The sequence below is a fragment of the Pongo pygmaeus genome, chromosome 8 (assembly GCF_028885625.2).
Source record: "Pongo pygmaeus isolate AG05252 chromosome 8, NHGRI_mPonPyg2-v2.0_pri, whole genome shotgun sequence".
Lineage (NCBI taxonomy): Eukaryota > Metazoa > Chordata > Mammalia > Primates > Hominidae > Pongo > Pongo pygmaeus.
Genome location: NC_072381.2, coordinates 33965759 through 33982624, shown reverse-complemented (window position 1 = coordinate 33982624; position 16866 = coordinate 33965759). Strand labels below are relative to the sequence as shown.

Below are 16866 nucleotides of genomic sequence, written 5' to 3'. Positions count from 1 at the left end.
TGCCATATCAGTTGTCTGTTTATGAGATCACCATTAGACGACGTTTCTAATGGGCTTGAATTATTTGAATTTTGTGTGATTTTCCGGTTATGTTGATTCTGTTCTTCGTGTCTATGAGTTCTGTAGAGGATTCCAGCCTAAATTTTCTTCCTTAGTTCTGTTTTCTTTTCCTCAGCTTTTGTGGTTTTATTCTTTGATCACTGTCAAGATCCATTTGAGATTTTCTGACTTTCTTGAAGAGCATAATGAGTTCTAGATTTTCTCTTATTTTTAGAGAAGATTCTTCCCTGACTTCCTTTCACTTTTTGTTCTGTGGAAGTCTTTCCTAGGTGTTAAGTTTCCAGGCTTTACCTCCCCCTACCCCCAACATATTATCTTTTAGGCATTTTGTTTGCCAATGCGTACTATATCCATTATTTATCCTTCCCTTGCACTTGTAGATTGGGTGGTGATAAAAATCTTCCATATTTCATTTTCCTGGAGAAGGTGGGTAGAGGCACTAGTGATGAATTTTATCTTCAATCTGTTGTTGTATAATTTTCTTAAAGTATCTAGCCCTGTTGTGAGCCGTTCTCAGATTTCAAATTGTTTTGTGAACCTATAGCTTTGGAGCAGCCAAACCTTTGTTGTTAGAGCTTCTTAGCCCAGGCTAGCATTATCATTGTGTGAGAAGGGGTTAGTGCTCTTTAAAAAGCCATTTTTCTTCTGGGTGGGAGTCGTGAATTTTAAATGGTTTTCTAATTCAGACTACTTTTCTGTTTGTCAAGGAGAGGAGAAGAGGACTTCAAATGTGGTATTACATCTTTGGGATCCCTTAGCCTCTTCTCTTTCATGTCTCCTTTTTTTTCTTCTCTATTCTTTCTGCTAAGTTTTGTTAATCATTCATGCTAGCTTATTAATATTTGGGCCATAAACACCTCTGTAGTGACCAACACACCTCTTCCTGCCAGATGGAAGGAAAAAAAGTGTTGAGTTTTAATTGTTCTTCCTGTAAGGGGAAAGGTTCCCTTTCCATGGGAGGAACTCATCTCCACATGTCACTCTGTCAGATGGTACAGAATTCAGAAAGATTTCTCAGTTTCTTCCATTCATGTTTTTCCCGTTTTTATTACTCTGTATGTGGGATAAGTGGGAGGAACCTCATATCTTTCAATTTGGCTCTGTGTTCTTCTTCTGGAATATATTGATTTTTAAATACTAAAATCTGTTATTGGCCTATTTTTTCCCCTTTTAAAAGCAGATACAGAAAATAATGATGGTAGAACAGACTTGGGATGAATCCAACTTTATTATAATTTTTAGGAGACATTTATGATATACCTCTATAGGTATCAGAATCTTTTCTACTATTAAGGTGAAAAGATTTGAGATTTTGTGAAATCTTTTGTGTATTCTTTTTATTTGAGTTGGCTTTTTAGGTGGCTTATTTTTCAACTCTGAAATGAACATAACATGTTACATATGTTGCATTTTTAAGGTAATTTTTTTCTAAAGTGTAGTTGTTTAATTTCTACAAAGATAGTCCATATAAAGTTTCTAAAGATTGTAAATTTAAAAGGAAATGCCAAATGAATTATTTGTAAAATTGTTTAAAAAAATTAATAAATAATGAGTGTGTATTTAAAAGTTTGAACATGATATAAAACCGTACTTTTATGGATAAAGATTAGTTTACAGTGAAGATTAAAATAATTATGCACTATTTTTGACAGTGGAAACAATTGCACATATTTGGGTTAAGCACTAAAATGAGATTATTTGTGGGTGGTGTTTAAGATTGTTTATTGTTCAGGAAATGAATTATGACCCCTTAGATAAAATTACATATGGTAAAAAATGACCTTAAGGTGAAATGCTTTTATGGGAACAAGACACAAAACCTTTGTCTGTGCTTATGAAATATAGGCAATTAAAATAACTTTTCTTGGCCTCTATTAAGTTCAAATGCCCAAGAAATAAACTCATAGAACATTAGAAGCCCTTTCCATTTCTGTGTTCTGAGTCAGTTCTAACACTAGAAGGATGTTCTTTATTTTAAAATAGTGATTAAGTAGGCTTTCAAAAAATTACAGTTTAATGAAGTCAGTTCATAGCTTCTGGATACAGATGGCCAGGTTTCAATTCCACCTGTGCAACTTTTGATTCCACCATTGCAAGTTGTTTAGTCTCTCTGTGGTTTTGATTCCTCATCTGTAAAACAAAGACACTATTATTCTCCACCTCATAGAGTTACCTGGAGGAGATAGGTGCTATTATTTTATCATTATTATTATATCCATTTGAAGGTGCTGAAATAAAATTCTAATTTTTTAAAGTTCTAAATGAAATAACTTTTTGTTACAAATTACTTTAAATTATCAACTTAGTGTATTATACTCTTCTTGCCTGTGCCTAGTCTGGCCCTCTCAATTGAGAAGTCAGTCTTTTTTTTTTTTTTTCAGTAATCCACAGTGAGCAGCAGTCCCTGAACGAGATCATATTGCTAGTTGGGTTTGATTAATAAAACACAGAATTCGTATTCTAGTCCTTTCAGGGGGGTTTCTTTCCTCATGATATAAGAACCTTGTCTTAGTCTTTGTGCTGCTATAACAGAATGCCACAGACTGGGTAATTTATGTCAGAGTTCTGGGGGCTGGGAAGTCCATTATCAAGATGTTGGCATCTATCTAGTGTCTTTCTGCTGCATCATCCCATGGTAGAAGGCGGAAGGGCAAGAGAGTGAGAGAAGAGGAGGCCAAACTCGGTCTTTTATCTGGACCCCATTCCCCGCTCCTGTGGTAATAGCATTAATTCATTCATGTGGGCAGAGCCCTCATGACCTTATCACCTCTTAAAAGTCGCACTTCTCATCACTGTTGCTTTGGGGATTAAGTTTCCAACACGTGAACCTTGGGGACACGTTCAAAGCATAGCAAACCTCAAAGGTTCCTCCTTATTTCTATTTGTATTAGGTATATTATTCCCTCCCCTCAATCTTTTTTTAAGGGTTTCTGTGATATTAGTGTTCAGAGCATTTGTATTTTGTCTACTATGTTTTTATGATATTAGTGTTCAGAGCATTTGTATTTTGTCTAACATTTACTACCTTAAATGTTTTGTTAGTATAAAACATTTACTACCTTAAATGTTTTGTTAGTATAAAACATTTAAGGTTTTGCTGCTTTTATTACTTTATGAACACATTTGTCAGGAATCTGATTGTTAGAAAGCACATTAAATAGAATTCTACTTGGATGTGGAATCTATAAAGAGTATAATAAGGTTTTGATATTGAGGATGTCAGTGTATGAACAGCTATAACAATCCACATTAATCTATTTTCTGTAGTTGTGTTACTTCTAACTTTCAAACTTTATCCTTTCTTTCATAGCTTGTGTCTTCCCTAAAGTGGATCCAGTCAGTTTTCTGGTTATAACGACAATTGAAAAAAAAAACATTCACTTCCTGTAACATTTGGTGATAATCATAACAAGTAACACCCAGGTACTTACAATTGGCAAGACATTGTTTTAAATGTTTTATGTTAATCGACTTATTTAAACTTCACAAAACCCCTACAAGGTAAATACTGCTGTCCCCATTTTAAAGATGAGGAAACTGAGACACAGATTAATTTGCCAGTGTAACTCTGCACTACACAATGTTGTACAATGGTAGATGCCACAAATGTCTGCTGTCATGAAGCTCAGTGTTTTATTTTTTGATACCTCAGAGTATCTCCAGTTGTTTTTATTGTTAGTTTCTTCATTTATTCAATATTAAGACATTGTGCTAGATACAGAAAACATGGAGAAACTTCTAGAAGATGACAGTTTATAAGGCAAGTCAACCATGCACATCATTAGTAGATGTATAAGAGCTACATATGCCCCAAACAGGAAACCTTTTAACATACTATGTGTATGTATACACACACACACACACACACACACACACACACACACGGGAGTTCACAACATTTTTACAAAGCACATAATATTAACATTCAAATGAGGCATTATAGAAAGTTTTATAAAGAATGAAGTAGGCCAGGCATGGTGCCTCATGACTGTAATCCCAGCACTTTGGGAGGCAGAGGTGGGTGGATTGCTGGAGGTCAGGAGTTTGAGACCAGCCTGGCCAACATAGCAAAACCCCGTCTCTACTAAAATACAAAAATTAGCCAGCCGTGGTGGCACATGCCTATAATCCCAGCTACTCAGAGGCTGAGGCAGGAGAGTTGCTTGAACCCAGGAGGCAGAGGTTGCAGTGAGCCAAGATCACGCCACTGCACTCCAGCCTGGGCGATCAAGTGAAACTGTCTAAAAAAAAAAAAAAAAAAAAAAGGAAGTCTTTACTATAAATTCTTTTAAAAAACCTTGGTTCATCTTGAAAGATTGATGAATTTTTGAAATACCCGCAGAAAAGGAAAATAAATTCCCCCCCCCCCAAAAATACATACGAACCACTTATTGGCACTTGTGTTTTAAGTACCTGGAGAAAAACAGGACAGATTTTTAAAGGCAATTAATAACAGCTTATACAAGGCCTTGTTTCATTTGCTTTAGCACCAAGCAAAGTAAGAGTAAATATGCTGTGGAAGATGGTCGGGTTTTTCCTCCTCCTCTCATATGCCCCACTTCTCCTACCAGGTCACAGTACATCAGCAGCCATCCTTGTTGCCCCACTGAGGAATCACTTTAGATTCCAGTATTTAAATGGCTGCTCAGATGAAACCAGTAGAGTTCTTTCCCCTTAAGATAAGGTGGCAGTGAATGCTAGCAGGTATCAATTTCTTTGATCAGGAACAAAGAACTCCTTCAGAAAACTCACTTTTTTGGTCTTTGTTAACCTATCAAGTAAATTCTTTTTATTGGCCCACCTTGTTTACTAATTATGATTGATTGCTGTTTATGCCAAGGGAGCATTCCCCAGGCATGCCTGATCTGTTTACTAATGTCAAAGTATGCTTACTTCATATAATTCCATAGGTTTTCTCTTTTATTTTTGGGAGGAGGGGTATAATAACTTGTTATTTATCAGGGCAGATCATATATTTGGATCAAAAAGAGAAACTGGCAAGTAGATCCTAAAACACATTTCTTAACCCGAGTAACATCTGAAAACATAGATTTCAATTATATTTTGTTGAAAATTCATTCACCTTTGGTGCTTATCCAAGAACTTGTAATGTCAATTTCTGACAAAAATTATAACCCTCAATACATATGTATTTTCAAAAGAAGAGTCATCTTAAAGTAATATTTTTCTGTATGTTAATTGATACATTTTTATAGCAAATTGAAAATTCTGAGTAAATTGAAAGTATGTTTAACAACAAAATAAATACAGCTTATATGGTTAGCTTATACATTTATTAATGTAAAGGCAGCAGTGAATTTGTATCTTACAATAAATCTGTGATTCCAGTTGCTTTTTTTCTGGAATTTTATGTAGTATCACCATGTTCCACAGTGCTAGAAATGTCTTTTTTGGCATTAATCTATGCAAAAATTTCTGATGAGATGCTTTCCCCAAATGACATGTAAGTTTTTAAAACTTTCCCAAAAAATATGGACATTTTATCATCACTTAATCTTTTTTTTTTTTTTTTTGAGAGGGAGTCTCGGTCTGTCATCCAGGCTGGAGTGCAGTGGCATGATCTCGGCTCACTGCAAGCTCTACCTCCCGGGTTCACGCCGTTCTCCTGCCTCAGCCTCCCAAGTAGCTGGGACTACAGGCACCTGCCACCACGCCCGGCTAATTTTTTTGTATTTTTAGTAGAGACGGGGTTTCACCACGTTAGCCAGGATGGTCTCGATCTTCTGACCTCGTGATGCACCATCTCGGCCTCCCAAAGTGCTGGGATTACAGGCATGAGCCACCGCACCCGGCCTATCAACCACTTAATCTTAATGAACAAAAAGTTAGATTACTACCAATTGTTCATTTAATTTTGCTCTAACGTGTTTTAAAAGTTAAGACATCTCTGATGGTTTTGCAGGTGACTGGATAAAACACACTAGATGATTTCAAAAGATTAATCTTAGTATCTGACTCGTTTGGCACATCCTCAGTATCCAGAATAAAATCAGTAGAAATAAAAGTAGTATAACTTTCAAAGAATTCATACATACTGGAAGTCTTAGGAAAAGCAGTTTTTAAATGCAAGGAATAGGAGGTTTGCTCATCTTACTAGTTACACACATTTCTCCTCATGGAGTAATGGCAGCTTTCTGGCTTCTTTGTGGAACTTTAGTTTGTAGAAAAGCTTGGTAATATTCCAGGACTGGCTTTATTTGGGCTTCATAAGCCTTTAGTTTTTTGATAACCGTCTCCGGTTTATCATCCTCATGCTGAATGAGAGGATCCCCAGTCAGATCATCAGTGCCCACAGTTTTGGGAGGGTTAAATTCAATGTTGAAGACTCAGCCACTGGCAGGATGAATCTAGCGAGCAGTAAGGTATTGTTTAATGACCTCAAAGGGCACATTCGGGCTAATCACTGTCTGTCTAAGAAGCTCTGTCTAGGGCTTCTGCCTGTGGAAGTGTCCATGGAAAACCACCCAACAGCTAGCTATACTAGGTGAGATTTTTCAGCTCATATAGGGCGAGCTGAGTCATGACATCATCTCGGATGAGTTTCCTTTGGTCAATGAAAGCATTAGCTAACACATCAATTTCTGTGCCCCGTAGCATGTTGATCCCGGAGCAGGTCTCCGCTAGAGAGGTGCTTCACAGTGTTTGGTGACGCGTGACAACTACTGCTGTTGCCTAGCCCAGGGCCCCCATGATCACGGCTGCTGCCGCGTGGACGCCCCTTTACAGACCAAGGCCCACGCCGCACCCGAACAAGGGCTTTGGCCCAGCCTGTGAACTTACCTGCTCTGCCGCCCAGGCCCAGCCAGCTGGCAGCGCTGCTAGTGGGCTGGGACTGTGGCTCCCAGGCCTTCCCTGAACTCTGGTCTAGCAGTTTTCTTGTCTCTCAACTTTAGTCACCATTGGTCACTGTACTGGAAACCTTGTGTGTCTTTCTCGCATCCTCTTGGCCTCTGATTCCAGCTGGTGCTGCTGGGAACAGTCGGTGGCTCACTCCTGGCTGACTGCATGCTGCCTCAGATGCCTCTCTTTTGCTTTTTCCCCTGCGGCTCCTCTAACCAGCTTTCTTGTCTGTCCCTGGGCACGTGCACTGTAGTTCTTAGAAGTGTTAGGGGGGTTAGTGCCCCTTGAGGCGACCTTTTACCTATGCAACTGGAGTTGATACATTTCCCTGTTGACTTTCACTGGACAGACTTTCTAAGTATTTCTCAAAAGTTTTCCACAAGATCAAGCCCCCAGGTACTCAGTATGGTAAAGATAGTATCTTTGTATTGGCTTTTTCTCTTTTTCTTGGTTCACTGTCTTCAAAGTGTCTCTCTCTTTTCCTGGGATCACCTTCCAATAAACTGCCTGCACACCAGTTCTATTCCCAGGCTCTGCTTTGGACAGAACCCTAGCTAAAACAATGACCTGGTACTGTAGTTTTAATACAGGCCTTTTCCCCCAAGACTGCCTGTCTCTGAAATTGTAAATTCTTAACTGTCGTAGGTTCCAGCTCTTTTCACTTCCTTGTTTCCATGGTCCCCTCTCCTCTCACCTCCCTGGTTGTGATGTCTGGTCTTTTGACTTTTTCCTCTTGTTAACTTTTTGGTAGCACTGCACCTTCTTTGCCCCCCATCCCCACCTTTCCTCTTGCACCTGCCCTGCACACCAGGTAATAGATTTAGTGATTCCAAATTGGAGTCTGAGGGACCATGGGAGGTATTCTCAGAGATTTGGGCATTTCTACAAAATTAAAAAAAAAAAAAAATCGTGCTTTCATGTTAATAATAAACATTTAGTTTATCTGGCTGACCATCTTATAACCCAGTAATATAACTTCAGCGTCTATGTTCGTACTTGGAAATTAATTTTGGTTTCATAATGTATAAGAGCCATGAGCATGAGACATTTTATATCTATCTTTAAGTTGGCTTATATACTTAAAGTAATTGAAAATTTAAGTTGTCACTTGGATATCTATAGTAACACTTTTCTGTTTAGAGAAGTTCTGCACATTAAGTAATTCTGAGACATTCTTCTGAGTAATGTCAGAGAAAAATGTCATACAATTCAATATGGTTCAGTGAAGATATTTTTAATTTTTTAATTTTTTGAGACAGGGTCTCACTCCATTGCCCAGCCTGGAATGCAGTGGTGTGATCATAGCTTACTGCAGCTTCCAACTCCTGGACTCATGGCCCCCTCCCCTGGCCCCCACCTCCACCAAGTTTTGCTGTGTTGCCCAGGCTAATTTACTTTCTTGTAGAGCCAGGATCTCCAGCTGGGCATGATGGCTCATACCTGTAGTCCCAGTTACTTGGGAGGCTGAGGTGGGAGGATTGCCTGAGCCCAGGAGGTTGAGGCTGCAGTGAGATGTGATCACACCACTGTATTCCAGCCTAGGCGACAGAGCAAGACCCTGTCTCCCCCCACAAAAAAAAAAGAGAGAGACAGGGTCGAGGCTGGTCTTGAACTCTTTGCCTCAGGCAGTCCTCTTACCTCAGCCCCTCAAAGTGCTGAGATTGCAGGCATGAGCCTAACAGCAAAGAGTTTTGAGCATGGACTTTGTGCCAAGTATTTCTAGGTGCAATAGCTATAAATAAGATATACCCAGGCCCTATTTTCTTGGAGCCTAGAATCCATCAGGGAAGACATGTTAGCAAATAGTTAGAAGTGAAATGAGTGTTACAAATATGCCTGTATAAATTAGGGTGTCCAATACCTGGTGGGCTCTCACCATTGCAGGCTCTTACTGTAATCCCATTGCATCTTCCTAATTTTCTGCAACCCCTAAGCCCTACCTCTTTTCCTAAGAGTTGTTCTTCCTATTTCAGAAAAAAACAGTCGTGCATGAATGAACTCTCTTTGCTTTCTCACCTCCTGCTCTGCCTTAGAAGAAAGGCACCATGTCTCTGTTTAGGGTGATCCACCCCCTTGGGCTCCAGATGCCATCCCTTTTTGCTCCAAGGAGGCCTGGCTTCATCACTTAACCTTTTCTCTTTCCTGTGTCTTCACCTCTTCAAGTTTGCCCCTAGTTCTCCTTTCTTCCTAAGTATTCTTTTCAGCCCAATCACATCCATTTTCATAAGTTCAGTTAGCACCTAGATTATGACAACTCTCATGTCTGTGTCTCTAACTCTTATCTCCTGAGATCCATACTCATGTCCTAGCTTCCCAATAGGCATCTTCCCTAGATTTCACAATAAAACAAACCTCATTTTTTCCCCTAACCCCATTCTCCCTCGTACATCTTCTTTATTTTAAAATGATGATTATTCTAAATTCCTTTCTTTCTCCCATCCTTCCTTCTCCAAGTAAGCAGCAGATCCCTCATAGCTACCTTCTAATCATTGTTTGTTCGTCTTCTTGTTTGTTGCTGTTATCTGAATTTAGATATTTGTCACCTCTCACTTGAACCTTTGCAGTAAATTCTGTACTTGTCTTCCAGCTCCTGTCTTGCCCCCTATCCTTTCCTCCACTGAGTTTCTGCCATGTATATGTAGAGGTATTACTAGCCTGCCCAAATTTTTTCAGTTCCCCTCCTATTTATAGAATGGAATCCAAACTCTTTTAGCATGGATGGTATTTGGCTCTCTGTAACGTAGCTCCTCCTGCCTGCTTGGTCTTCGTTCCTGTTATTTCCAACTTATAATTTAAGTCTCAGAAATACTTCAAGATTCCTTTTCGCCTCTTCGATATTTTAAGATTTTTAAGATAATATAATTTATACTTACAATAGAAAATTATAAGGATAAAATAATCACTCATTCCACCAACCAAGGTATAGCTACAAAAACATACATTTTTCTAGTCTTTTTTTCTATAAAGAGAGAAAAAGTGAGACAGTTCCAATTTTGGTTGCAGGGAGCTGCCGAAATGCATATGCTTAGAAATAAGTTTAGGAAGGAGTTATTATAATTCGCCTCAGGACTTCATGGCTTTGTATATGCAGGCCTTTTGCTTGGAATATCTTGTCTCTTTTCTCCACACCCATCTCCTGTGTGCCTTCAGGTCTAACTGAAACACTGCCATGTCCCTGATGCCTCTGAACTTGTCCAGGCAGATTTCAGTGTCCTCAGTGCACTGTGTCCTTGTTTATTACTGAAACCATCATATCATAATAATTTGTATTTTTGTCCTTGAACTGAAAGTTCCCTGAAGCAATGACCCTTGTATTTCCTGATATGGCTCAAAACCTGACAGAGTTGTCTGAAGAGGAACCTCCAGAAAGGCAGGGGGAAACCAGTAGAGTTCAAGGGAGTAGAGTGTGTTAAAGAATGGTAAATAGTCTTACATGTGGCTTTGTGTAAATTCTTTGGTAATAAACTGATGTACTTCTTCAAGTGCATATTGTAGTGAGTCAAAAAATTTATGAATGAATGAGTGATGAACGAATGAATGCAGAGAGTAAGGTAAGGCCTAGAAAGAGTTCCTTTGCAAGAGTAATTTCACATATATGGTTGGGCATGGACATCAGTTATACAGTTATGTGCCACATAGTGATGTTTTGGTCAATGATGGACCACATACACGACAGTGGTCCTGTAAGATTATAACGGAGCTGAAAAACACCTGTTGCCTAGTAATGTAGTGTCATAGTGCAACACATTACTCACATGTTTGTGGTGATGCCGGTGTAAACAAATCGACTATGAGACCAGTCTTACAAAAGCATAGCATCTAAATTACAGTGCATAATACTTGATAGTAAACAACTATGTTACTGCTTTATATATTTACTGCACTATATTGTTAATTTTTTTTTTTTTGAGATGGAGTCTAGCTCTGTCGCCAGGCTGAAGTGCAGTGGCGCAATCTTGGCTCACTGTAATCTCCATCTCCTGGGTTCAAGTGATTCTCCTGCCTCAGCCTTCTGAGTAGCTGGGACTACAGGTGCGCACCACCACGCCCAGCTAATTTTTGTATTTTTTGTAGAGACAGGGTTTCACCACGTTGGCCAGGATGGTCTCAATTACTTGACCTTGTGATCTGCCCATCTTGGCCTCCCAAAGCACTGGGATTACAGGCGTGAGCCACCGCCCCCAGCCTGTTGTTATTTGAGAGAGTATCTCTCCTTATAGAAAAAGTAAAACAGCCTCAGGCAGGAACAGGTCCTTCAGGAAGTGGTCCCGAAGAAGGAGATCTTTTAGGAGATGACAGCTCCATGTGCCATTGGAGACAGGATATGCAAGCGCAAGACAGTGACATTGATGATCCTGATCCGGGCAGCTCGTGCAGGCTTAGGCTAATGTAGTGTGTGTGTTTGTGTCCACAGTACTGTGTATAGTAATGTCAGTAATGTCCTGTTCAGTGAGTGTTCTGTGCAGTGGACTCACTTGCCCCTCTCACCCACTAACTCACTCACTTACCCACCCAGTCACCCAGAGCAGCTTCCAGTCCCGCAAGCTATATTCATGGTAACAGCGGTGTATCAATTTTAAAATCTTTTGTGCCGTACTTTTACTGTGTAGTTTTTCTATGTCTAGCTGTGCGTAGATACACACATGCTTACTGCAGCATTCCAGTTGCCTGCAGTATTCAGGACAGTCTTGTGCTGGACAGGTGTGTAGCCTAGGGGCAATAGGCTGTACCGTAGAGCCTGGATGTGTAGGAGGCCACACCATCTCGGTTTGTGTAAGTGCACTGTGATGGTTGCACAAAGATGAAATTGCCTTCGCATTTCTCAGAGCTCTTTCTTTGTTAAGTGACACATGAAGGTACTGGGTTGAGGAGAGGGAAGGTAGGTAGGAAATGGAGACCAGTGTAGACAACTGTTTCTAGGTCTTTGACCGTGAAGAGGAGACAAGCGTTAGAATTAGGACAGCATCTGAAAGGCATCTTTCCCTGTTATCCCCTCATACTCTGTTTTATATGGAATGCCATTGGGAGGAAACCCTTTCAGGTCCTTTTCTCAGCATGAGAATCACCTGGAGTCCAGGCCCCATGCTCAGAGATTGTGGATTTTAGGCCTAGGGTGGGCATCCGGGTAAACCCAATGCAGTTGTTCTCTAGGCCCACTTAGAGAAGTGCTGTCCTGGGAGCTTTGTGACGTAGGACTTGGGCGCCTGTTCCTTCCCCTTCCATGCACATGTGCAGGGGCACCCAGTATCGGTAGAAGGGAAGGCCAGCAGCGTTGAAAGCGAGGCTCCCTGGCCCTCTGCCTCTCCTTTCCTGTCCAGGTGTCTGTGGCTTGCTTCCCTCAGGCCTCTTTTAACTGTGGTCTCCTCTCCGCCTCCTGGTCCTGTAGCTCTTCTGTGTTCTTTTTTTTAATTTTATTTTTTATTTTTATATTTATTTATTTATTATTATACTTTAGGTATTAGGGTACATGTGCGCAATGTGCAGGTTAGTTGCATACGTATACATGTGTCATACTGGTGTGCTGCACCCACTAACTCGTCATCTAGCATTAGGTATATCTCCCAATGCTATCCCTCCCCCCTCCCCCCACTCCACAACAGTCTCCAGAGTGTGATGTTCCCCTTCCTGTGTCCATGTGTTCTCATTGTTCAATTCCCACCTATGAGTGAGAATATGCGGTGTTTGGTTTTTTGTTCTTGTGATAGTTTACTGAGAATGATGATTTCCAATTTCATCTTCTGTGTTCTTAATTGGAGTCATCCTCTAGCCTTTCCCTTTCCCTGAGAGAAAGCCTCGCCTTTTACAGACATCACTAGCCAATGGCAGTGCCTCTCTGTTTCTTGCCAGTGCCTCGCCAGTCGCAGGATTGTTGACATCTGTCCTTAAACTGTTTCCAGCTGCTGGCCTTGTTATCTCAGCTGTTCTTCAACACTAAAGCCTTGTTTCGCCTGCTTCTGGGTTTGGAGCTCTTCCGGAGGCACGAGGGTTTCAGAAGGTTGATTTTTGCCTTGTCAAGGTTTATAGAAGGAAAGGACAGTGACATTTAAAGTAGTGTGGCTTTGAATATTAGGAATCATTTTCTGTTACCTAATAACTTCATCTTAGTGGTGATTGTCTGAATTGTATGTTGACAGATTTCTCAAAGCAGTCTCTAGTGATCATTAAACAGCCTGAGTTGTATCATGAAGAAACATGTATCTGTCCATATATGGAACAAATATTTGTTCCATTCCCTTTGTGTGGAAACTGCCTGCATGCTTCATTCATCACAGTAGTGCATTTCCTCAGGAACTTTTAGTGTTTCAGGTGTCTGTTGTCATAGCTTTGAAATCGTGGTAACATTATTTGACTTGCTTAGAATTATAGTCTAATGATTTATTACACACTAAACCTTTTAGACAGGCCTTGAAAGGTGAATTTGGTAGACATTTCACACTTCTGTGACACTCAGATTTTGCTGGTCTCTTGGATACAGTCACAGGTGATATGTAAGCAAAACGTCAAGCTCAGGCATAACAGCCTGCTGGGCTGAGCACGATTGCAGAAGTGGATGACTTTTCACGTTACTCTTAACTCTTTTCTCTTGGGTGCTCAGAGCACAACTTAAAGCATTCTCTCTGAGCCAGGGGAATAGCATCCTGGAATGTAAGCCCTTGAAGATGGAGGTCTGTAAAAGAAATATTCATTGTTAACTTGGAATTCAGTGAACTTTTTTCATATTAAAGGAAATTTATCAAGAAAAAGAATTGCATAGTTAAATTGTGCTACAGTTGTTTTCATTAAGAAAGTAGAAAGAAGACCCTAACGGTTTAAAAAACAAATGGCCCTCGTTGTCTTTATATTGTGCATATAACTCTTTATTATCTTCAGATTATATGACACTACTAGTATTATTTTTATATTCCCCTCATCTTTTTTTCTTCTGCCTTGAGAAAGTCATGTTCTTCTCATTGTGTACTTTACATCCAAAATTATTTTGTAACTCTTTTTTTTTTTTTTTTTTTTTTGAGATGGAGTCTCGCTCTTTCGCCAGGCTAGAGTGCAGTGGCGCGATCTCGGCTCACTGCAACCTCCGCTTCCCGGGTCCAAGCGATTCTTTTGCCTCAGCCTCCCGAGAAGCTGGGATTACAGGAGTGTGCACTCAGCTAATTTTTGCATTTTTAGTAGAGACGGGGTTTCACTATGTTGTCCAGGATGGTCTCGATTTCCTGACCTCGTGATCCACCCGCCTTGGCCTCCCAAAGTGCTGGATTACAGGCGTGAGCCACCGCACTCGGCCCTCTATAACTCTAAATGTTGCTGCATTTTATTATTGTAATGACTAATAGTCCATAAACTTGATGCAGTTAGAGTTCCCTGTTATTGGATATAGGATATTTACATTTTTGCTCTTGTGAATATACTAGAGTACTATACCGAATGTGTGTGTCTATGTGTATCACCTTTTATATATTTAATTATTTCCTTAGGGTAAATTCCCAGAAATTTTTTATGGTTTTTGATATAAATTGTCAAATTATTTCCCAAAAAGTTGTATCAGTTCACAGAGCTACCAATTGGTTTCTCGCAGCCATCTGCTATAGTTTCGTTGGGTTAAAAAACTTTCTATTTTTGCTAGTTCATCTTATGTTGCTTTAATTTAAATTTTCCAATAACGATTAAACCTAAACTTTTTTTATATAAATTTGCTTTTTTGAGTATTTCTTCTTGTGGAGGGACAGATACTTATATATAATTATTAGACTGGCTGCTAGTCCAAGAGCAGTAAGTAGTTAAGGGATCAAGTCAGCAACCAGTGGCCGTAGCCATCTTTGACCAATCAAAGATATAGATTCATATCATTGTGAAAGCTTTGATTGAGAGAAAATAGTTATATATGTACCTAATGGTAGGAAGTTGGGGTAGTTGTATTTAATATATAGAATATTACCTAATTTTTTGGTTAGAGGTTCTAGAAGACAAGACTTTTTCAGTTTGTCTTATGCCCTCTTTTTTTTGTTGGGGGAGAGGTGGGGGGTCTGGACACTCTAGGAAATTAAAACTGAGTATTTTACTTATTGCATGCATAGAAGTTGATTTTCTTTTCTTTTCTTTCTTTTTTTTTTTTTTGAGATGGAGTCCTGCTCTGTCACCCAGGCTGGAGTACAGTGGCACAATCTTGGCTCACTGAAACCTTCGCCGCCCAGGTTCAAGCAGTTCTCTTGCCTCAGCCTCCGGAATAGCTGGGACTACAGGCACCCACCACGATGCCTGGCTGATTTTTAGTAGAGCTGGGGTTTCTCCATGTTGGCCAGGTTGGTCTCAAACTCCTGACCTCAGGTGATCTGCCTGCCTCAGCCTCCCAAAGTGCTGGGATTCCAGGTGTGAGCCACCCCTCCTAGCAGAAGTTGATTTTCTTAAAAAAGAGAGATAATAGGAAAACAAGCTCAAAAATCTATTTGGGGCCTTATGCAGGATGTTGGCCTTAGCCTGAAGAAATAAAAACTGATGAAGCACATTGTTAGCAGGGGGATGACTTGATCAGGTTTTTGAAAACGAATGTTCAGCATTGAGGTAACTGAGGCATCTGGATATGCCGATCTGGGCCCCTGGGAGCCGTAGGAGATAATGGAGATAGAGATTCCGTGGGCTGAGACCGTTGGTAGCTTTTATGGTGTTGAGGAATACCTAACACTGATTTTTTTTTTGAGCGCTGTTAATTAAATGTTAAAATATAATCGGTTTGCTTTAGAGAAAGGCACGAATGGATTCTGGGGCTCTGGTATGGAAGTTATTTTCGCAGTGTAGGTGCAAGGTGAGGGAACCAGCTAGGGAGGGGAGATGGGCGAGAGTCTGTGGAGAGGGGCTGGAGTGAAATGGTTTGAGAGACATCATGTTTATAAAAGCAATAGAAGGTACAGTGGGGTAATACTTTCTATTTAATGCATTTTTCATTTTATTTCTTTATAACTAATATAAGGCACATTTTACATTTTAGATGAATTTACAACCGATTTTCTGGATTGGACTGATCAGTTCAATTTGCTGTGTGTTTGCTCAAACAGGTAAAAACAAAAAATTTTCTCAGTTGTCTTTTCATTTCCGTATCTTGTATTGCTCTTTGACCAGTTAGGTTCATATGAGAACCTAAGTCATAATCATGCTGCTGCTTCTGGAAGCCCTGCAATTGTTCCTGTCACTCAGAGAAAGGTCAAGATCCTTCATGGTCAGGCTCCCCTCACCCCTGCCACCTGGGATGATGGGAGGCAGGTTGGCTGGTGAAGTACTAAAATGCTAGGGATTGAACACACTGCAAGAAGATCTTTTGAGAACACGAGAGTGTGTAAGTGAACAGAAGGCAAAAGCAAGTATATTTAGAAGCAAGTGAAATAAATGTGTAGAATGGAGGATTATGAACTGTCCATTATTATCTACAAAGACTTTCTAGAAGACATTCTCACTCTTTGATAAAAAAGTCTTGCACAATGTTGGCATCATCTAGGAGAGCAGTGAAAATAAAGCTGAAAATGTATTTAACCCTTCTATAAAGATGTGGCTCCACATCTGGAATAATGGATACGCAGTTCTGTCCTCTGAATCTTGAAAAACTACACTGCGTAGAGTAGTTTGATACCAGGATTGGAAGGACTTACTACAAGTAGTAAAAATGAAGCAGGAGACTGTAAAAGAAAGTATTGATAAGTTAATTACATAAAATCAACAATAACAAAAACATTGTGTCAGAACACTGTAAACAAGATGAGAAACTAAACAAAGGTCCCACTTCATTAAAGTGTATAGAAATCCAACAAAAACTGAGGAACATAACAAAAGAATTTGCAAAACACATAACAAAATTATAAAAGAAATGGTTAGTAAAAATATGAAACAATGTAAAACCTGCAGTTGATAGGCTTGACCACTGAATTGATATTCTAATTTACACTTATTAAATGAGCAACAGTT

At 39.8% G+C, this 16866-nt stretch overlaps 1 protein-coding gene and 1 pseudogene across 2 annotated transcripts in view; one reads left to right on the top strand and one right to left on the bottom strand.

Annotated features, from left to right (window-relative positions):
• The window catches only part of ITGB1 (integrin subunit beta 1), a 58151-nt gene that overhangs the window by 6893 nt on the left and 34392 nt on the right, over positions 1-16866 (top strand). For both annotated transcript variants that reach the window (XM_054435294.2, XM_063669758.1), the window contains exon 2: positions 15899-15965. In XM_054435294.2, the coding sequence (XP_054291269.1) occupies positions 15899-15965 (67 nt within the window). The remainder of the gene's footprint in view (positions 1-15898; positions 15966-16866) is intronic.
• On the bottom strand, positions 6195-11684 carry LOC129044990 (GTP:AMP phosphotransferase AK3, mitochondrial-like; annotated as a pseudogene).